We start from the raw sequence: 18,667 nt of genomic DNA, 5'->3' as shown, positions 1-18,667 counted from the left end.
AGCAGGTTTGTGTGTGTGTGTGTGTGTGTGTGTGTGTGTGTGTGTGTTTATGACTGATCTGACATTAAACTACAAAAATCAGCAGTATCAAAAAGGTGCCTACTATAAAGGCTCAATATAATTTCATATCTTGTTTCTATTTGCTCTCTTAGCTACCTAGAGAAGCAAAGCAGAATTTCTTTTAAAATCTGTTTATGACCCAAATGGAAAGAATTTTTGAAAAGCACCTACCCCACCAGGTAGCTGTGAGGTTCATGCTGAATTAATATATGTAAAGTGCTTTATAAACTTTGAAGTGCTAAATAAGTATTAGCTATTGGTATTATTATTAGTCTATAAAACTGGAAAAATATTCAATTTGTACCTACTGGTAGAAAAACAGATGAACTAGGATAATGGTCAGCATGTTTGGGAAGTATAGCATGAAATATATTGAGAAAGCCTTATTTTGTGCTTCATCTTCTTTTAAGGCTTGGATTTCAAGAGAGAAAAATTTTAAAAAGATATTTAAAAATCTGACATTGAGTGAAGTCAACTAAATGGGTACTCCTCTTTGTTTTCTGAAGGCTAAAAGAGAAGCTAGCAAATGTTTGTTTGTTTGTTTGTTTTCACCCAAAATAACAAATATGAAAACTAAAGACAAATCAGCTCTTCAGTGCAACCCTTGGGAGAACATAAATTGGTGGTAAAGTATCTCTGCCTCTCCCATTCTCCTGACATTAAAAAAATGAATTCATTTCTTATTTTATCTTATATTCTTTCATCTTTCCAATACATCCTCTTTAGGGTGTCTTTATTTTCTCAACCTGCTTTTGAAATTTTCCCCTTCTTTTTAAGATCAGCCTTCTATAGCAACTTAACCAAAATCACTTGGAAAAGAGAGAAAAATAGCAGAAAAAATTAAACACATAAATCCCAAGAGCTGTCCTTATTAGGGTCGAACAACAACAACAAAAAAATACTCTTTTGTTTGACATGCCAAGTTCTGTTGTTCTTCTGCTCTTGTATTTACATTTAAGAGTCTCTCAGAATAGAAGTGACCTCAGAAAAGGGAATTTGTTCTTCTTCAGTTTAACCCTATGCAAGTGCTTTCATATGCCAGTATGTTCATATGGCATGTGCATTAATATTTGCTCAGAAAGATGAGGAAGAGGATTAAAAAATATCCACTGCATGGTGGTGAGTCTTTAGTCTCTCACACTTCCCTAATGACCTAGCCATGGTATGGGAGGATTTATCTTCCTGAAACAAGATCTTCATCTTATCTCTTCTCTGCTCTAGGTCTTTCCATGGCTCAAATAAAAACTTTAGAGCACTATGAAAATATCAGAATCAACCATCTGGTCCAACTCAAATTGAAACAAGGGATCCCACACTATAATAAAAGTAGTTCTCTAATTTTTGCTTCTATTAAAGAGGTCTCTACTGCTTCCCTAAGAAGCACATTACACTTTTGGATGTCTAAGGGTTTAGAATTCCTTACTTTAAGCCTCCATGTACCTTTTTTCAACTTTTACCCATTGCTTATGGTTGTTCCCTCATCCTGGTTTTCAATCAGAGTCAAAGGATATCAGGACTTGAAGATAACTGAGAGAAGATTTAGTACAAATTTCTCATTTTATTAAAGAGGCAACAAAGGTCAAGAAAAAGGAAGTGTGGAAAATCATACATCTATTTAGTAAGAAAGCTGGGAATGTAGCCCCGTTCAATGTCACAGAAATTTTAGAAGACCTTTAAGATCATAGGATTTTAGATCCAGAGCTGGAAGAGATTTCAAAGATCATTTCGTACAGCTCCTTTATTTTACAGATGAAGAAACTGAGAGCAGTGAAGTGACCTGAGATAAACCACACATTGAGCAAATACTATTCAAAGCAAGAATTTCAATTCAGGTTTTATGACTCCAAGTTCAGAAGCATTTCTACTAGCCCATGTTGCCTCCCAGAAGCACTAAAATATCTTCTCAGTGATGATCAAACCATACACACTGGAAAAACAAATTGGATGAACAATGCATATTGCCCAGATTATTATAATTAACTATTTAAATTAATCTATTAATGCGTTTACCTTGAATAAATATTATAGATGCTGGGCCTGGAACAGAGTAGAAGGAAGAGATTGGGTTGGATATATATATGGATAGATAGATATAGATAAAAAAAATATGTATTTTGTACACACATACACACATACACTCATACACACTGACAGGTACTGTCCATCTACATGCATGACAAAAAAATCTGAGCAATAGACATTCTTCATTCATATTTATTTGTTTGTTTTCCTCTGCGGATGGTTAAGGCAAATTGTTTCGAGTGGTTATGAACACAATCTAAAAATAATTCATACTAAAAATAATTTTGTGTGAAATAAATTCACTAAAAATAATTTCTGGACCTGGGTGGAGACCTAAAATAGTGAGTTAATGTTTATAATAGGGATGATTTAGTGAATGAGAATTAAAAAGAACTAAGCAGCATCACTGGTCTGGGGGTAAGGGAGGAGAAGGGACTCTGTATAACTAGAAGAGGGAAAAACAGAGAAAAATGAAAGGCATTAAAAGATTGGATAAAAAGAAAAGAATAAATCATTTAAACTGACTCTTATTTTTTCAGTCACTGGCAAGAAAAGTGTTTGTTGCATATGGGGAGAATTATTCCTCAGCACTCCTGGTCTCAGAGAGCCATTTGGAAATGGAATAATCCCTTAAACACAAGTGAAAAATTAATTAATAAGGCTGACACCTTTCTTTGCCTTCCACCACCACCCACCAACCTGTTTGAAGTGCATTTAGACAAAATAAAAACTTTAAAATGATCATTTTGAATTAGATTTTACACTAAGCAAGTGTGATTTTTTTAATTTTTCAATTAAATTTAAATGAAAATTAAAATTTTAAATAGGAAGGATGCTATGCTGCCATGTAATAATACATTTAACTAGCTTTAGCAAAGCTAAAGCACATTATCTCATAACCTCAGTATGAGTGAAAAAAAAACCAGGAAGCTTGCCTAATTTCTTCCAGAAAAAATAAATGAGGATTTATAAGATAATAAAATAAGAAAAAAAGAGAAAACCTCACTATTGGTATTCAGCATCTATGCATTTAATCTTATAACATGAACACTGTGAGATTCATAATTAAAGATCACATAGGAGGGACAAAGAAGCAGTTTTGTTTCATTAAGTGATGCTTCCTTTGTCTAGGGATGGATTGAAATCCCAACCTAATATTTTTTTTAAAGTGATCAAGAACCAGAGAGAAAAGGAAAGTCAAAATAAAGCTGGCTAAAGGAAAAGTGCTGAGGGATTTGTTGATGGGAGTGAATGAAGAATTAATAGTTGGGTAGCTATATAATACAAACAGGATTGTGTTATGCAGTTTAATCTCTTTCTACATAGGCAAAAGGGAATAGAGCAATAGTCTTAGTTTTAGAATTTCAGGGGTTAAATATTCTAGGATAATAGTAAGGTATCATTTTTATTCCTATACTTTTTTCTACGAGTTTAGCATTTGGCTTAAATATCTCAGAATCACATTCTCATTGTTGGAAAGAAGCTCAAAGGCCAACAGCTCCATCTCTCACTTGAACAAGAATCTCCTTTGTTGGAAGACCTCTAGTGAGGGGAACCCACAATCTCACACTACAGCCTGTTCCATTTAGGGATAGCTCTCATGTTAGGAAGCCTAATGCTAGGCAGGTCTTTCTTATATGAAACCTTAATTTGTCTGTTTGCAAGTTACATTTGTCACTCCTAGTTCCTTTCAATATCTTAACATAATTGTCATTATTATATCTTTATTATATATTATATAATATATATATCTCATTATTATATATTATATCTCCAATGAAGTAAACATCCTCAATTCCTTAAGTAAATCCTTATAGGCTCTTCTTTAATCTGGTTGGCCTCCAACAGACTCTCTATGCCTTTGTTGTTCAGACCTTTTAGTTGTGTCTGACTCTTTGTAACTCCATTTGGAATTTTCTTGAAAAAGATACTGGAATGACTTATACTTCCTTGATCCACTTATTTAACAGATTAGGAAACTGAGGCAAATGGGGTCAAGCAATTTGCCTGGGGTCACACAGTTAGCAAGTGTCTGAGACCAGGTTTGAACTCAGGAAGATGAATCTCCTAAACTCCAGACCCAGTTCTCTATCCACTGTACCACTTAGCAGCCCTCTAGCTGCCCTGTACCTTAGTAGTGAATTTATAAAAATGTGGTACCAAGAATTGAACCTAATGCTGCAGAAGTGGTCCAGCCAGGGCACCAAGAATCAGGATTATCATCTCCCATGCTAAGACACTATGGCTCTCTTAAAGTTATTTAAATCTGCCATGACTCTTTGGGATGTCATATGATCCTGTTGACTCATACTGAGCTGACTCACTGGAACCTCCAGATATTTCTCATAAAAAAAACTCCTGTCTACGTTTATATTTACTGAATGATTAATTGAACTTTTTTTCCTTTACTGGAGATTTCCCTTTATTTTTCCCTCAACTAGAAAACAAAATTATACAGTAGTTAGATAGAGTGATGGGCTTCAAGTCAAGATGACCTGGGTTTAAATTTAGATTCATATATTTAATAGCTAGGTGACCTAGGAAAAGCCTCCAAGCCTCTTTCTGCCTCAGCTTTCTCAACTGTAAAATGGCATCATAATAGGATTTACATCTCAGGATTTTAGTGGGTTCAAGTGAGATCATTGGGAAGCTTTTAATATAGTGCTTAACACATAGTTGGCACTTAATAAATACTTGTTTCCTTTCCTCCTTGACACTGTGAACCCCATATTGCTTCTGAAGCTAATTCTATCTCACAACCTTACATATTCTTACATTACAGATATTCCTTATCCCTTATGTTTTATAGGAATTTCCTATATTAAACACATAACAATCTCTATATTTAAATTGTTTTCAAAAATGATTAAAATATTATGTAAATAGATATAGATATTACCTAAGGGAGAGGAGATTTGAGAGAGCTAGTGTAGCATAATGGATAAATAGCCAGAATGTGAATGTGGAAAATCTGAGTTCAAGATCTGCATCTGGCAAATACCTTCGACTGATTCTAATAGGCTACTTAACTTCTCAGTGACCCTTCTAACCCCTCATAAATCTCTAAGTCTAAAAATTGTAAAGCAGGTATAGATTTGCTTTGGTAGAAGGAGTTTTCTTGACTTAAGTTCCCATTTTAGATCACTGGTCTACAATGACATCAAACTCAAGACAGAAATCAGAACCACTAAACTATATTTAAAGGAATCCTTTGGGCTGCACACTGATTTAGTTTTAAATTGTATATTTCATTGTATTTTTATTTATCTTGCTAAATATTTATACTTGTATTTTAACCTTGTTGGGGAGACATTCAGGAGTACTGGGAGCCAAGGGCTACATACTTGACACCTCTCTCCTAGACCAGTGAAATATAGGATCCTATGAAATCATAGATTTCCCCCTCCCAATAAAATAATTGGGCTCAATAGAAGGGGAATGTACATTATAGCTTGGCTCATTGATAGCTCTTACTAGAACACTTTAAACAGATCTTTTAAAGCTAAGTCACACAAGTAATATTATTCATTTAAAACCTTTATGATTATCATTTCCTTCAGACTCTGCTCAAATCCCACTTTCTAGAAGAAATGTATCCTGCCAATCCACTCATGCCTTCCTCCTCCCAATGCTAATGCTTTCCCTCTTCCATTTACACTGTTTAATATATATGTGTATATATATGTACATATATGTATGTGTGTGTATATATATATATATATGTATCTTGTATCTACATGTGCCTAGTTATATGTTGCCTCTCCCATTAAAATGTGAGCTCCTTGAGAACACAGACATTGTTTCTGCTTTTCTTTCTATCCCCATCACTTAGCATGGTGCCTAGAATATAATAAGCACTTTAGTATGTGTTTATTATCTGAATAAATGTTTGTTGACTAACTGACTGGATATACCTCAAAAAACTTCATATCTCACTGGATCCAAATTACCTAACTAAGTAACCCATGCTGTAGGGCTTAGCCTATTAAATTGTGGAATGTGCAGTATTCAGAGCCACTCAGTTCTATGAGACTCTCTTTTTGCATTTCTCAATTCCAACAACAAACTAGGTATAGATTATTCATCCCTCTCTACTGGCAAGTAGTTTCTTCACCTAACTCACACTTTCATATAAATTACAATGAGCTATAAAATTCCACTGCTGTATTCAGTGGAGAAAGAATATTTGTCTATCAGAGGGCCGACTTGAAATCTGGAGACCTCAATTCTGCCTTGTCCCCTGAGAAGTCAAAGCAAAGGAATTCCCAGACTAACACATTTCAGACTTATAGACTTTAAGGTATTTGATGGTCCCATTTGGGTGGAATGGGAAAACCTAAATCAAATGTTAAGTCCCCTTTTGTCCTGGTAGTTTCTCCCATTGTATCAAACTCCTCTCCCAGGTAGCCCAGCCCTTGGCTGGACCTTTCCCTTTTGTATCCCTTGTAGAGCATCAGCCTCTCCCTAATAATCCTTTCTTGGACTTCTCATTTCCTTGTAGCCATGGTAATGCCAATCAATCATATTTCCTGGTCCTTAGTTCCTCAAATGTATATAAGTTCCCCAAATTCTATTGTTCTTAGGATAATCATCTCACAGGGTACATTCTCCCAGAGATACTGTCCCCAGAGCCCCAGGGTTTTGACTCTGTGTAGTTGGTGGCACTTGGCTCTGTGATAGCAGCCAATTATTGGACCTATCTCTTTCCTGTTTAAAGATTTGGTATTATCTGACTACTTTAGTAGTTCTGTGTTTTTCAAGGTTAACAGGAGCATCTAGGTGATAAAAAGGGACTTGGAATCAGGAAGAACTGAGTTTAAATCTGGCCTTGGATACATGCTAAATATGTGACCATGGGCAGATATTTAATTTCTGTAGCCTCAGTTTCTTCAACTGTAAAACAAGGATCATAATAACACCTAACTCCCAGGATTGTTATGAGAATAAAATGAGATATTTGTAAAGTACTTGGCACACAGGTCCTGGCACTTAATAGGCAATTAATAAATACTTGTTACCTTCCATTCTCCTAGTGAAAGAAAGTTACTTATTTTAAGTTGATGCTTGTAATGCAGCCACTTCTTTGATTTTATTTATTAAACTAAAGCTCATTGCCTTGCAAACTGTTTCTTGGAATTTATTTGGGTTTAGGGATATTGTATGTTGTTTTTGTATTGTGAGATGTGATTGTTCTCTATATTAAAGCCTTATTATTTCTCATTTCCCTTCAATAATTATAACAAAAATAAGTGAAGAATGTGGAAGATCGAGAGAAGACAAGAGAGGGCCAAAACTACAGAGAATGGAAAAGTACAGAGGAAAAGAGGGAGAAAAAAAGGAAGCCAGGACTAAGATAGTTGAGAGCATAGTATGATAGCAGTTAACATTTACTAAGATATAACTTATTATGGTAATTCAAGAAGATTGTAAAATCACCAAGAATAAGATCCTGCTTGGAAGTTGTGGGTACCCCAAAATAAATAATGATCTAGAAAACCCAAATTCATTCATCAAAGTGATCTCTTAAAATAGCCCCTTTTTAATATATTTGTTGAAAAGTGTTTTTGTTTTTTATAGTCAGCTTTACACAATAGGCCACTGAGCAAATCACCACAAACATAAGGTGATATGTAGAGGTTGTCGTTTTTTTAATCAACAAAAACTGCATTTAACTTTTGTTTAATGTATTTTTAAAAATTACTTTTAGCCTGTATCCTCTAATAAATGTCTAAAAAACTCAGGATATTAGTACATATAGGATATTTCCAACATCATTTGAAGACATTTACCTGTTTTCCCTGTGCCTTCTCGTTGAGGCAACTTTTCAGTAATAGAACCTAAAAAAACAAAAAAAATGAGAGAAAAAGGTATTTTAGAATCAGTTTGGTAACTTGCAGTTCTTAGGCCATGTTTATGAATTCCTGTCTCAGTTATTTACTGATTTTTAATCTTTTGCCACTTTTTTACATTTTCTACCCAAACATTTGTCTTAAAGATCCATAGCTTTTTTTAAATATACTTACATAGTTTTTTGTTAACATCCCAAGAGAATAGTAGAGAAATTCATATTTTTTCCTTTCTACATTCAAAACCTTAATAACAGTGATTTTTAGTAAAAGTGATAACAAAGGATGACAAAGAAAAAAGATCAGTATCTCTTTTTGTCCCTTTTGTCATCTGGAGATAACAAGAAATTCCAGTAACACAGCATATTCTCTTTGGTCTTATTATGGAGTCATGATAGGACATGTATTATAAAAGAAGGAACATAGGATAGGCGAAGAGTCAAAAGATTTTAATTCAAATCCTGATTCTGACATGGATTTCCTTTGTGATCTTTGGGAAATTTTTTAAGCTCTTTGAATCCAAGTTTCTCATCTGTCAAAACTGAATGGGAGCTGCTATGTGACTTAGTACATAGAGAGCCAGACCTTGAGTCAGGAAGAATTCTTCCTGAATTCATATATGGCCTCAAATTTTAGCTGTGCATTCGTGGGCAAGTCAATTAATACTGTTTGTCTCAGTTTCATCTATTGCAAAATGAGCCAGAAAAGGAAATGGCAAAATACTTCGCTATCTCTACCAAGAAAACCTCAAATGAGGTAAAAAAAGAATTGGGCACTACTGAAAAATAACTGATCAACAACAAAAATGGAAGAAAAATATTTGTAATAATGCTGCAAAAATTGTTGTGAAAATAAAAATACAAAAATACAAACACCTCGTAATCATAAAGCATTTTATAGATGTGAGATATTTTGTTATAAAAATATAATTTACTAGGTTCCATTTCAAAGAAAAGAACAGAATTCTAAAGAATCTTTCTAAACACCCCATTTGAACTGGGTTTTGCCTGGAAGAACACCAAAGTTTTAAAGTGATTAATATTTGAAACTTCTAAATATTTCTTCTTTAAAAGTGTGTTATAAAAACAAAATCATTGAAACAGAATGCTACAAAATTATGACCAAACGACCCCCCAAGAAGGGAGATGAGAAGACATCTCCATTTCTTTGTAGAGTTGGGTAACTGGGTGTGGAACCCTGCATATATCAGTCTATTTCTATATTTTGGTAAATTAAGCTGAACTGATTTTTAGTTTCCTATTTTTAAAAATATCCTTGTTGAAACTTAGCAAAACTAAAGGTCAGAGGATACCAAATCACTCACTGAAATATCAAAGGGAAGGACTTTTAGATGCAAAGAAAACATTCAACATTCTGCAAAGGACATTAGTTTTTAATAGTTCAATGACATCTGGGAAGGCCATTGAGACCACAAATTTGCCCTGGGGCACAGATCCCTCCTACTTTAGGGTTCAGCCACTCATCCACATATAACCCAATAGGAGTCTGGGAAGTACAATCAGACTGAACACCTCTGAACTATGAAGAATCTTTGAACAGAAAAGGCCACACCTCTCACCTCTTGCTTAGAACTCTTAAGAAAGTCAAAGGGAAATGACATTTTTTCAATCTTAAATTAAGGCTCATTGCTTTTTCTGATAAGAGCATTCACACTCCAGCTGAAAAAATAAAAAAGCACCATAAAAACCAGCCAAGCCAAGGCTAAAGGCTTGCTGCTGCCCATTTAAGGAAAAGTCTAAGGAGTCTAGAAAATAGAACTCTCCAACTGAAATGCTATGCCTAGTTAAGAAAACAGGGCTAAATCTGGCAGGAGGTGCCTAATGGAAGAGAACCTACTCAAACCAGTCCAATATCACTTGCCCAGATGTAGAGTAACCTGCCCTAGCCAGGCCAGCAGCAAATAAGACAGGTAAGAAGTCAGCTATAAATCTGATCAATTTGACTAAGGCATGTTGATCCAACCAGCTGAGATGCTGAGCCTTGAGGGGATCAAGGCCAGGTAAATAACTCATCCGTTACAAAAGTCATTCATCCATCACACTCCATAACTAACTTCATGAGGATCTTCCAGAAAAAGAAAGTGTGGGTAAGCCCTTCCCTACATGTATGCCTAATTAAATCTGTGATTTATGTTTGTGTATACTGTTCTTCCCACACACTTTATGTGTCTCTGTGGGAAAGTCTCCTCTAGATTTTGGAGGAAATGTTTAATAACTACTGTTACTATTTGAGTAAATGACTTTTGTAAAAAAGTTAATTGACTTACTGGCTAATTGTTAAGGTGAAGTATACAAATAGGAGATCATAAACGACAAAGATAATAGGCGAACCACCCACAGGGTTACACCTAGAACTATGAGAATAATAGCATCCATTTCTTCTGGAGACCTAAACTCCAATTGCGAGGTAGGTTGCAGAAGTAAGCCCAACAGAGTGCTATATTTTGTTATAAGGTGTTGCTGCTTTAGTGGGAGAGAGAAGAAGATATATTGAAAAATGTAGATATAATGAAAGCAATTTTTTAAAAAGATGTTATTTTGTTAAAGTTATGTCTTTACAAAAATTGTAGGCCTTATAATTTCAGGAATGCTTATTGGGGTTACTGCTGTTATCTAAAAGTTTGTCACTTCTTATGTAAATAAGTCATTCTCTATAATAGAGGATAACATGAAGGATTTTAGAAAGATAGTTATGGTTGTGATCCCTCCCCAACCCATTTGGCTTAAAAACTAGGTAATTCCTTCACCCAAGTGCAGGGTACTACTGGAGTAGTATCAGAGACATACACCTTTCCAACCATCAGAGCTGAAGAGAAGAGAGATGTGGGACTAAAGTAGAGGCTAACCAAATTGCATTAGAAAAAAGAAGAGTAAAAATTCTGACACATTCCAGGGAGTAGCAGAGTGGGATAAAAGTCTGGGTCATGCATTGTTGCTTTCTCTTCAGGATGCTCTAAAGCTGTGTTGGCAAACTCATGGCACAAGTGTCTTTACCTGCTGGAGGGGACTGCTCTGGTCTCCCTCTCCACAGCACCAGAGCACATTTTTCACATGCCCCAGCCCTCTGCCCAGCAACCCAATGCAAGCACTTCCTCCCTCCCCTGTCTGGGGTAATGTGGGGGCTTGAGGGTGCAGTTTGGGTACACAATCTCTAAAAGGTTTGCCCACAGTGCCCTAGGGTTTCTGCTTATGTCTGATGGCCACTGTTACTGTTTTGCTTTTATAATCATCTCTATTTATTACCTTAACATTAAGACTGAAGAGAAATCTGCCAAAAGAATAACATGAAACAATTTGAAGACACTACTAAAGCAAAGCTATCACTCTGTAACTTTCCTTTATGTAAATAAACTGTTCTTCCTAATGTATCTTAAATGAATTACAAGATAATGTTATAGAATGGTTATACAACTTTAAGGTAGAAACTAGTTATTTTCTTCTACCAAGATTATTAGGTTGAGACAACAATACATAGATGACTACAACCTATAAAAAGTTATTTGTGTTGTTTTGTCAAGGGAAAATTTTAATATGATTTTTCATGGTTTGCCCAGTATTATATCAATATTTAGATGTTGACTAACACTAACCACTTAGCTTTCCTAACCTTTACTTTCTCTGAATCTCCAAGTCAAAACATCGGTTTAAACATCTGTATTTTCCCCAGGAAATATACAACTGATATTCTCAGTGTGTGGTCTTCTCCTAAAGTTTACATAAAATTATTTTTTGTTTCTACCAGATATATCATTTCTTAAGAAATCCAGACTTATTTTTTAACTACTTAAATTATTTAGTCATCAGTTTATTTCCATCATTTCAAATTATGACTTCCTGCCATGACCCAAGTGGCATTTTCCATTTCTTATAACCACACCAGCTGAAATAAATAATAAGTACTTTATTAATATTTCTGAATATAATTGCCCAAGACATATTTACACACATTGAAAAACAACATAAGTGGTCTGAATAATTATTACAATAATACCCATAAGACTGTGCACAAACATTTCCTAAATTCAACTGTAAAACCAAGTCAGGTGAAAGAAAATTATTTTCTCCATTTTTGAAAAAAATTAGATAAGAGAGTATATCAGAATTCAAGGCTTTTGGTATTATCTACCCCTACCTCCCAGCTATAGTTCTTTTATCAAAGATAACCAATATAATTATTAAATAAATATAAAACTTTCAATAGCCTATTGGTCTAGCTTTCTCATTTTAGGCAGTCCTGACTTAATGATTTTATTGATCTGAGAATTCGTTAATAATGGCACTTCTTCCACTAGTACAGATCAGAGATCATCCTACAGGTCTTCATATATTTTCCTAAATCTTCCATAGATTCACCCATGGAATGGCAGCTCCTCTTCCTCTTGTGTGTCTTGTTATTCCTTGGATATCTGTGAGTATTCATTTATGATCCCTTATTCTCGCTATGTGACCAATCCAACTAATTTTCTAATCATGCATTTCTTTTTGGCAACATCCTCTATGCCATTTCTTGGAGATGAATCATCATTAGTGCTGTAGGCCATTTAAGCCCTCCATGAATTTTTGTTTTTTTTCAATCACCTGCAATTGTTATTCTAATGATTTTGTGGTGTTCTGTGATTCATAGCCATATAGTATCACCATATTGGTGTTTACTAGCTAGCTTTTGGGGATTATTAAATATGCTACAACATTTCCCAAGAACAAAGTTTTCTGTCATTTTCTATTGTATTCTTGGTCATTTTTTTATCTGTAGTGTCTGCTTAAAATAAATGGACTAATTTGTTTAACTGCATGTCATAATGGTATCATGTAATGATGGTAGCAGAGTGGTAAAATAGGACAAAGGGTGTTATGGATCATATAACAGACCATACATAAATATTACTTTAAATGCCAATTTTCTTAGAGTGACTTTTAACTATCACTGAATGTGTCAACTTCTAAAAAAGGTAAATAACATTTATATTAATGTTCTCACTATAAATAGAATCAAAAAACCAAAGAAATTAGAGCTAAGTGAAAGGACAGACAACTATTCAGTTTTTGTTCAGCAGGAGAATGAAAAATTGGAAGAGTTTATTTCATCATGAATCCAAAGTAAAAAAAAAAAAAGGACATTTTTTCAATGAAATTGGAAGAGACTTTAGAGTTAATCAAGTCCAAACCCTGGATTTTAACAATGAGGAAACTGAGGCAGCAAGAAATTAAGAGATTTGCCCTTTGTCATATAGGATAGTAACGGCAGAGTTAAGATTCAACCCTGCCCTCTTTTCCCATACACCCAAAAAGCATAAGCAAACAGATCAGGATTATCTGTTCATTACCATGATCACTTTAATCATTTCATATTTTTTAAAAATGTAATAGCCTATTTTTTAATTCTAGAAAAGAAGATCTCAGAGTCTCCCTAAATAAGTAGGCAATTAAGATGCTCAATATGTAATTTATGTTATCAAAGAGATGAAAGATCACATGAGAGGTCATATAGTCAATTCCAATGACTTTGGGCCACTTTCCAATGAAAGCTCGTTTTCGCTTAGTCTCTCTTCAGAGAAGATGGAAAACAGCTTAACCTTATTCTCAGCAGGACAATTCAAGCGTGCAAACTAAAATGTGCCCAGGAGTGAAAAGCAATTTAATACTATTTTTTCTTGTCTTTCTATATTTTCAGAGAAATTTGCATTTATGGGACAACATTGTAGTATGTTTATTGCGGTCAAGAATCAAAAGCAGGAAAAGATTCTAAACATTGTGGTAAAGAAAGAGATAAGACACTAGTGAATGTGGAGTAGAACAAGGAAGATTTCATAAACTGGTGAACTTATTTACATGCCCATAGATTGGTTGAAATATTGATTGAAATAGGGCCAGATCATTATTTTTACAATAAAGACAATTCATAAAACCCCACTCATATTTCTTTTCCTAAAGATAAATAATTCTACTTCCTTCAGTCTCTCAGATTCTGTGAGACCTCATCCAATTTAAATCTTAATTTTTTAAGAGAGTGGTCTTTTCAGCAATTAGGGTATGTATTACTTGTGAGGGAAACCGCAAAACATACAACAGGAGGGAAAATGCTACAGTTTAAGGGAAGAATAATGAGCTATTAAGTCTCTCATTTCTAAGAATAATTGTTTCAAATCAAGCCATGTTTAGTAGTTGCAAGTTGGTGCCAAAGCCAACCCCCATGCAGTACACAGTATTATGTTAAATGAGTTGGTGGTCTAAAAAAAGCCTGTTTCACAAGCTCTAAATGCACTTTAAAAATAAATAAGAAAAGAAAGATCTGTGATATTGACTGTTAAAGGAGAAGTGAGTGCATTTAATGAGCTCAGATCTTTGCAGCTAAGCACTTGTTTAACATGCTGGATTGATCGGTCCATCAGCGCAAAGTTAAACAAGCCAGTCTGTGGTGATTTATCCATCTCTGGAATTCTTAAGTCTCTGGGACAGATTTATAATGCCAGATGGCTTTTCTTTGGCAAAATATACCCACAGGCCCTGGAGGGCTACATACTTACCATGTTCACTGAACCATTTTTTTTTTTCGTTTTTATAAACACCATAGTTAAGAGTAGTAACCTGAAAACAGGTATTCTAAACTATCACGACTTAGATGAAACTTTCCATAAGAAGCCTCTTCTGTTCCCTTAGTTGTTAGTATTTTCTTCCTCTTCAACTTGTCTTATATTTAATTATCTGGGTATGAGCAGACCTCTCCATATTATAAAAAAGGAATTGCCTAGGAAAACCATAGAAAGTATATTATCATAGACATGGACCACTCATATAACAAGAGCAAAGGATAAGTTATTGATAGCCAACTTGACTCCTTCTTTCCTTAATGTGTCGAGAGCCAGAGGAAAACTACTGTATTGATGAATGAATACCTCTTAACTCCTTGGACAGAACTTATGGAAGACCAAGGATATAGAAAGGGCAAGGATGGATCGACTGTCATCTACAAAACATCTTGGGAGGGAATAGTCATATTGGTGACATTTCCAGTTACATGGGAGTATCACAGTAAATATTATATTCTTTACCCCTCCCTTCCATCACTTCCAGGTAGAAACATAAACTCCTAGATGGCTGAAATTTGTTTTCTTTTGTCTCTGAGTACTCAGCACCTGATACGTAGTAGGAGCTTTAAGAATATTACTTGAATTGAACTGAATTAAAATAGCTGTTAATGAGCTCATCTTTCTATTTAAGATTACTGGACAAAGTTGATGTAGTTACTTCTTCCATCTTGCTGGATAAATCAAATTGTTACACAATTGAACTCATAAGTTTTATGAAAAGTGGCAATGATATATACATAGTCCAAAAGTTCCAGTTCACCTTTGAAGCCAATGAATAAGGATACAATCCCTACTAAAAAGAAGACACATGAGAAGAGAACCACAGGCTAGAAAGTAAGAGGTCTCAAGACCTCTGGAACAAGGAATTAGAAATATCAATTTAGCCTCTGCCATTCTTGTCCAGAACTCACCAGAAGAGTCACTTGAGGAATTATAGAAAGAGTAGTATACTGGGAGTCAGGAGAATTAGGTTCTAGATCTAGTTGTGCCATGAATTAGCTTTTTGATCTTTGAGTTTCAGTTCCTCTAACTGTAAAATATAGGAATTGGAAATGGACCAGAAAACATCTAATGTTTCTATGAGTTCTAATATCGTAAGATTCCATGGAGAGGAGAGCCATAGGATACTTTTCTTAGGTGAAGGTAAATTGGTTTCAGTAAGAAAACTCTCTTTTAAATATAACGTACTAATAATCATTAATCAAAGAGTACAAAGGGGGCAGCTGGGTAGCTCAGTGGATTGAGAGCCAGGCCTAGAGATGGGAGGTCTTAGGTTCAGATCTGGCCTCAGACACTTCCCAGCTGTGTGACCCTGGGCAAGTCACTTGACCCCCATTGCCTACCCTTACCACTCTTCTGCCTTGGAGTCAATAAATTGACTCCAAGACAGAAGGTAAGGGTTTAAAAATTTTTTTAAATTTAAAATTAAAAAAAAAAAAGAGTACAGAGAAATAATATGTATTTCAAAGCACTCCTAGATTCTGTCAAACATTCATTCTGTCCAACAACTATGAGAGGTAATTTAATTAAAATTAATTAATTTCATCAAATTAGAATTTAATTAAAACCTAACTTTTAAATATGACAACTAAGAGACATCACGTGACTTGCTCATGGACATACACCTAAATGCCAAATCCAAAATTCAAACAAAATCTTTAGATTGAGAACCTTTCTTCACATATACATATATATGAAAGATACAAGGAACAACAAATAATAAGAAAAACATTTGAATATGAAAAGAACAGAAAAGGAAGATTGTATATCAAAATGAGAATTATGCTAATTTGGTTTTAAATTTGTATTCAATTTAACATAAAGTACAAAATTATTCCATTCATCTTTGTTATTTTCTGAACTTCTGCTCTCTTCTATGTATTTTTAAATGTTTCATTGATGTTTTTCTTTTTCTTTTTTTGAATCATTATCACTATCAACTGACTTCCCAAGAATGCTCACGGAAAAAACAATCTACGCATTGACAATTTCTGAAAATGTGTCTCATTTTGCTAGATGGATTTTGCTTCATCTTTCATTTTCTGAATCCATGACTGGTCAATGCAATTGATCAAAATTCTTAAATATTTCAAAAAATAGTTCCCTTTATATCTTTGTAGTAATATAATTTGCCAGCCTGGTTATGCCTCCTTAATTCTTCATCATTTGATACAAGTCTTCCTAGGTTTCTCTAAATTCATTATTTTTCTCTTTCTTACACTGCAATTATATTCCATTGAATTTACAAATTATAATTGTTAGGCGGGGGTGGGGGGTAGCATGATAAATAAAGCATGGGGCCTGGAGTCAGGAAGACGAGTTCAAATATGACCTTAGTCATTTAATAGCTATGTGATCTTGGGAAAATCACTTAACCTCTTCCTCAATTTACTTATTATAAAATGGAAATGATAACATCACCTACCTTCCCAGGTTATTGTGTGGGAAAAGTGAGATATTTAGAAAGATAAGAGCTATATAAATGCTAGTTATCATTATTATTGTTGTTCCTTTGACTGCTCTCCAAATAATGAGCATCTCTGAAGTTTGTTTTTCTTTTCTATAACAAGAAGGTATAACTATAAACATTTTTGTACATATGGATCCTTTCCCTTTGTCTTTGACATTTCAATGGGTCATTTAAAGCTATGCACAGTTCAGTGCCTTTGTGCTACTATAACAGCATACTCTGCAGTACACCACCACCTCCCTTCCTTAAAAGGACAGTCAGCTCTATCGCTGTCTAATCTAAATAAAGACTTTTTTTTTTTTACCTGCAGTACACAGTGCAGTCACCACAAGGAGATAGTTTGGTGATTATTCACCAGAGGAGAGAAATATTTTCCAATTCCAAGCTACTAGTGTCTTTAATACTGCCCTGAAGCAGGCACAGTATATTCTAATGATGCAATAATTTCATTTGAAAGCTTCAGCTACTCTTTATTATACCACCCAAAAGACTACTGCTTGTTCCTCATAAATCTGTGTGATCTTCAGCAACTCAAGAAGACACTGCTCTTTTCTACTTCGCTCCAATCTAGAGTAAAAATTAAATTTATTGGATCTTTCCCATGAGCTAAATTAGCTAAGTGATTAATGCCCATAAACATTAAAAAAATTAATAGGGTGGTTCATGCCTAAAGGATGCTAATGATTTCCTAATGGCCCTCCCCCACAATTGCCTTGGATTTATGTATTTATATTGTGTAGATGCTGACCTACCTGCAAATTGCCTCCCTCATTAAAAGGGGAGGCACTTTTTCACTTTGATTTCTCTATTCTTAATACCAAGCACAGTGTCTGTCACATAGCAGGCTCCTAATGAATACTTATTAATTAATTTAATTTTTTTATGTACCATCAGCAAGATTTCAGTTCAATTCAATAAATACTAAATTTGCTGATATACTTCCTTATGTACTTAAATAGGGTATACTAAATGAAAGGAAGAAAGGAAGGTAACCAAATCGTATTTTACATATATTCATTTTTTCCATCTTAGAATTGGTATTATATATTGGTTCCAAGACAGACGAGAGGTAAGGACTAGGCAAATGAGGGCAAGTGACTTGTCTAGGATCACACAGCTAGTAGGTATGTATGAGGACAGATTTGAATTCAAGATCTCTCATACCTAAGCCTGGTTTTCTATCCTCTGGGCCACTCATATACTCATTTTAAAAATTCCTTATAACTACAGATCGAAAACTTTTGTTCACAAGAAATAAGTGTTAAAATGTAGGAAAAGGAAGCAGATGTATATTACTCCTCTGCTTAAAGCCTTCAAAGGCACCCTATTGTTTCTTTATTATCTAGCATCATTAAGGAATAAGGTATTTGAAACACTTAATTTTTTTTAAAGTAAACTGAGCTATTCCAGCACAAAAGCTATTACTTAATTTCAATAATTTTTCACAGACATCAATTCAGTTGAAAGATTTGGTAAATCTTTATTAGGTCCCTACTATGTGTAACCACTCTTCTGGGATACAAAAGCAGAAATAAAGCAGTTGATATTCTCAAGCAATTGACATTTCTATTTTTATTTTGTTTTGTAAAATAAGTAATATACTTCTTTATCATCTTAAATGGGGCATACTAAAACTTAATTTTATTGTTAGTTATTGCTATG

At 34.4% G+C, this 18,667-nt stretch overlaps 1 protein-coding gene across 1 annotated transcript in view; it reads right to left on the bottom strand.

The window, feature by feature from the left end:
- The window catches only part of SMOC2 (SPARC related modular calcium binding 2), a 277,433-nt gene that overhangs the window by 130,104 nt on the left and 128,662 nt on the right, over nt 1-18,667 (bottom strand). The window contains 1 exon segment of the mRNA XM_044675484.1: nt 7,872-7,919. Coding sequence (XP_044531419.1) covers nt 7,872-7,919 — 48 coding nt within the window.

The sequence above is a fragment of the Gracilinanus agilis genome, chromosome 4, assembly GCF_016433145.1.
Source record: "Gracilinanus agilis isolate LMUSP501 chromosome 4, AgileGrace, whole genome shotgun sequence".
Lineage (NCBI taxonomy): Eukaryota > Metazoa > Chordata > Mammalia > Didelphimorphia > Didelphidae > Gracilinanus > Gracilinanus agilis.
The sequence above is the reverse complement of the archived record's forward strand: the minus strand, read 5'-3'. Positions and strand labels throughout refer to the sequence as shown.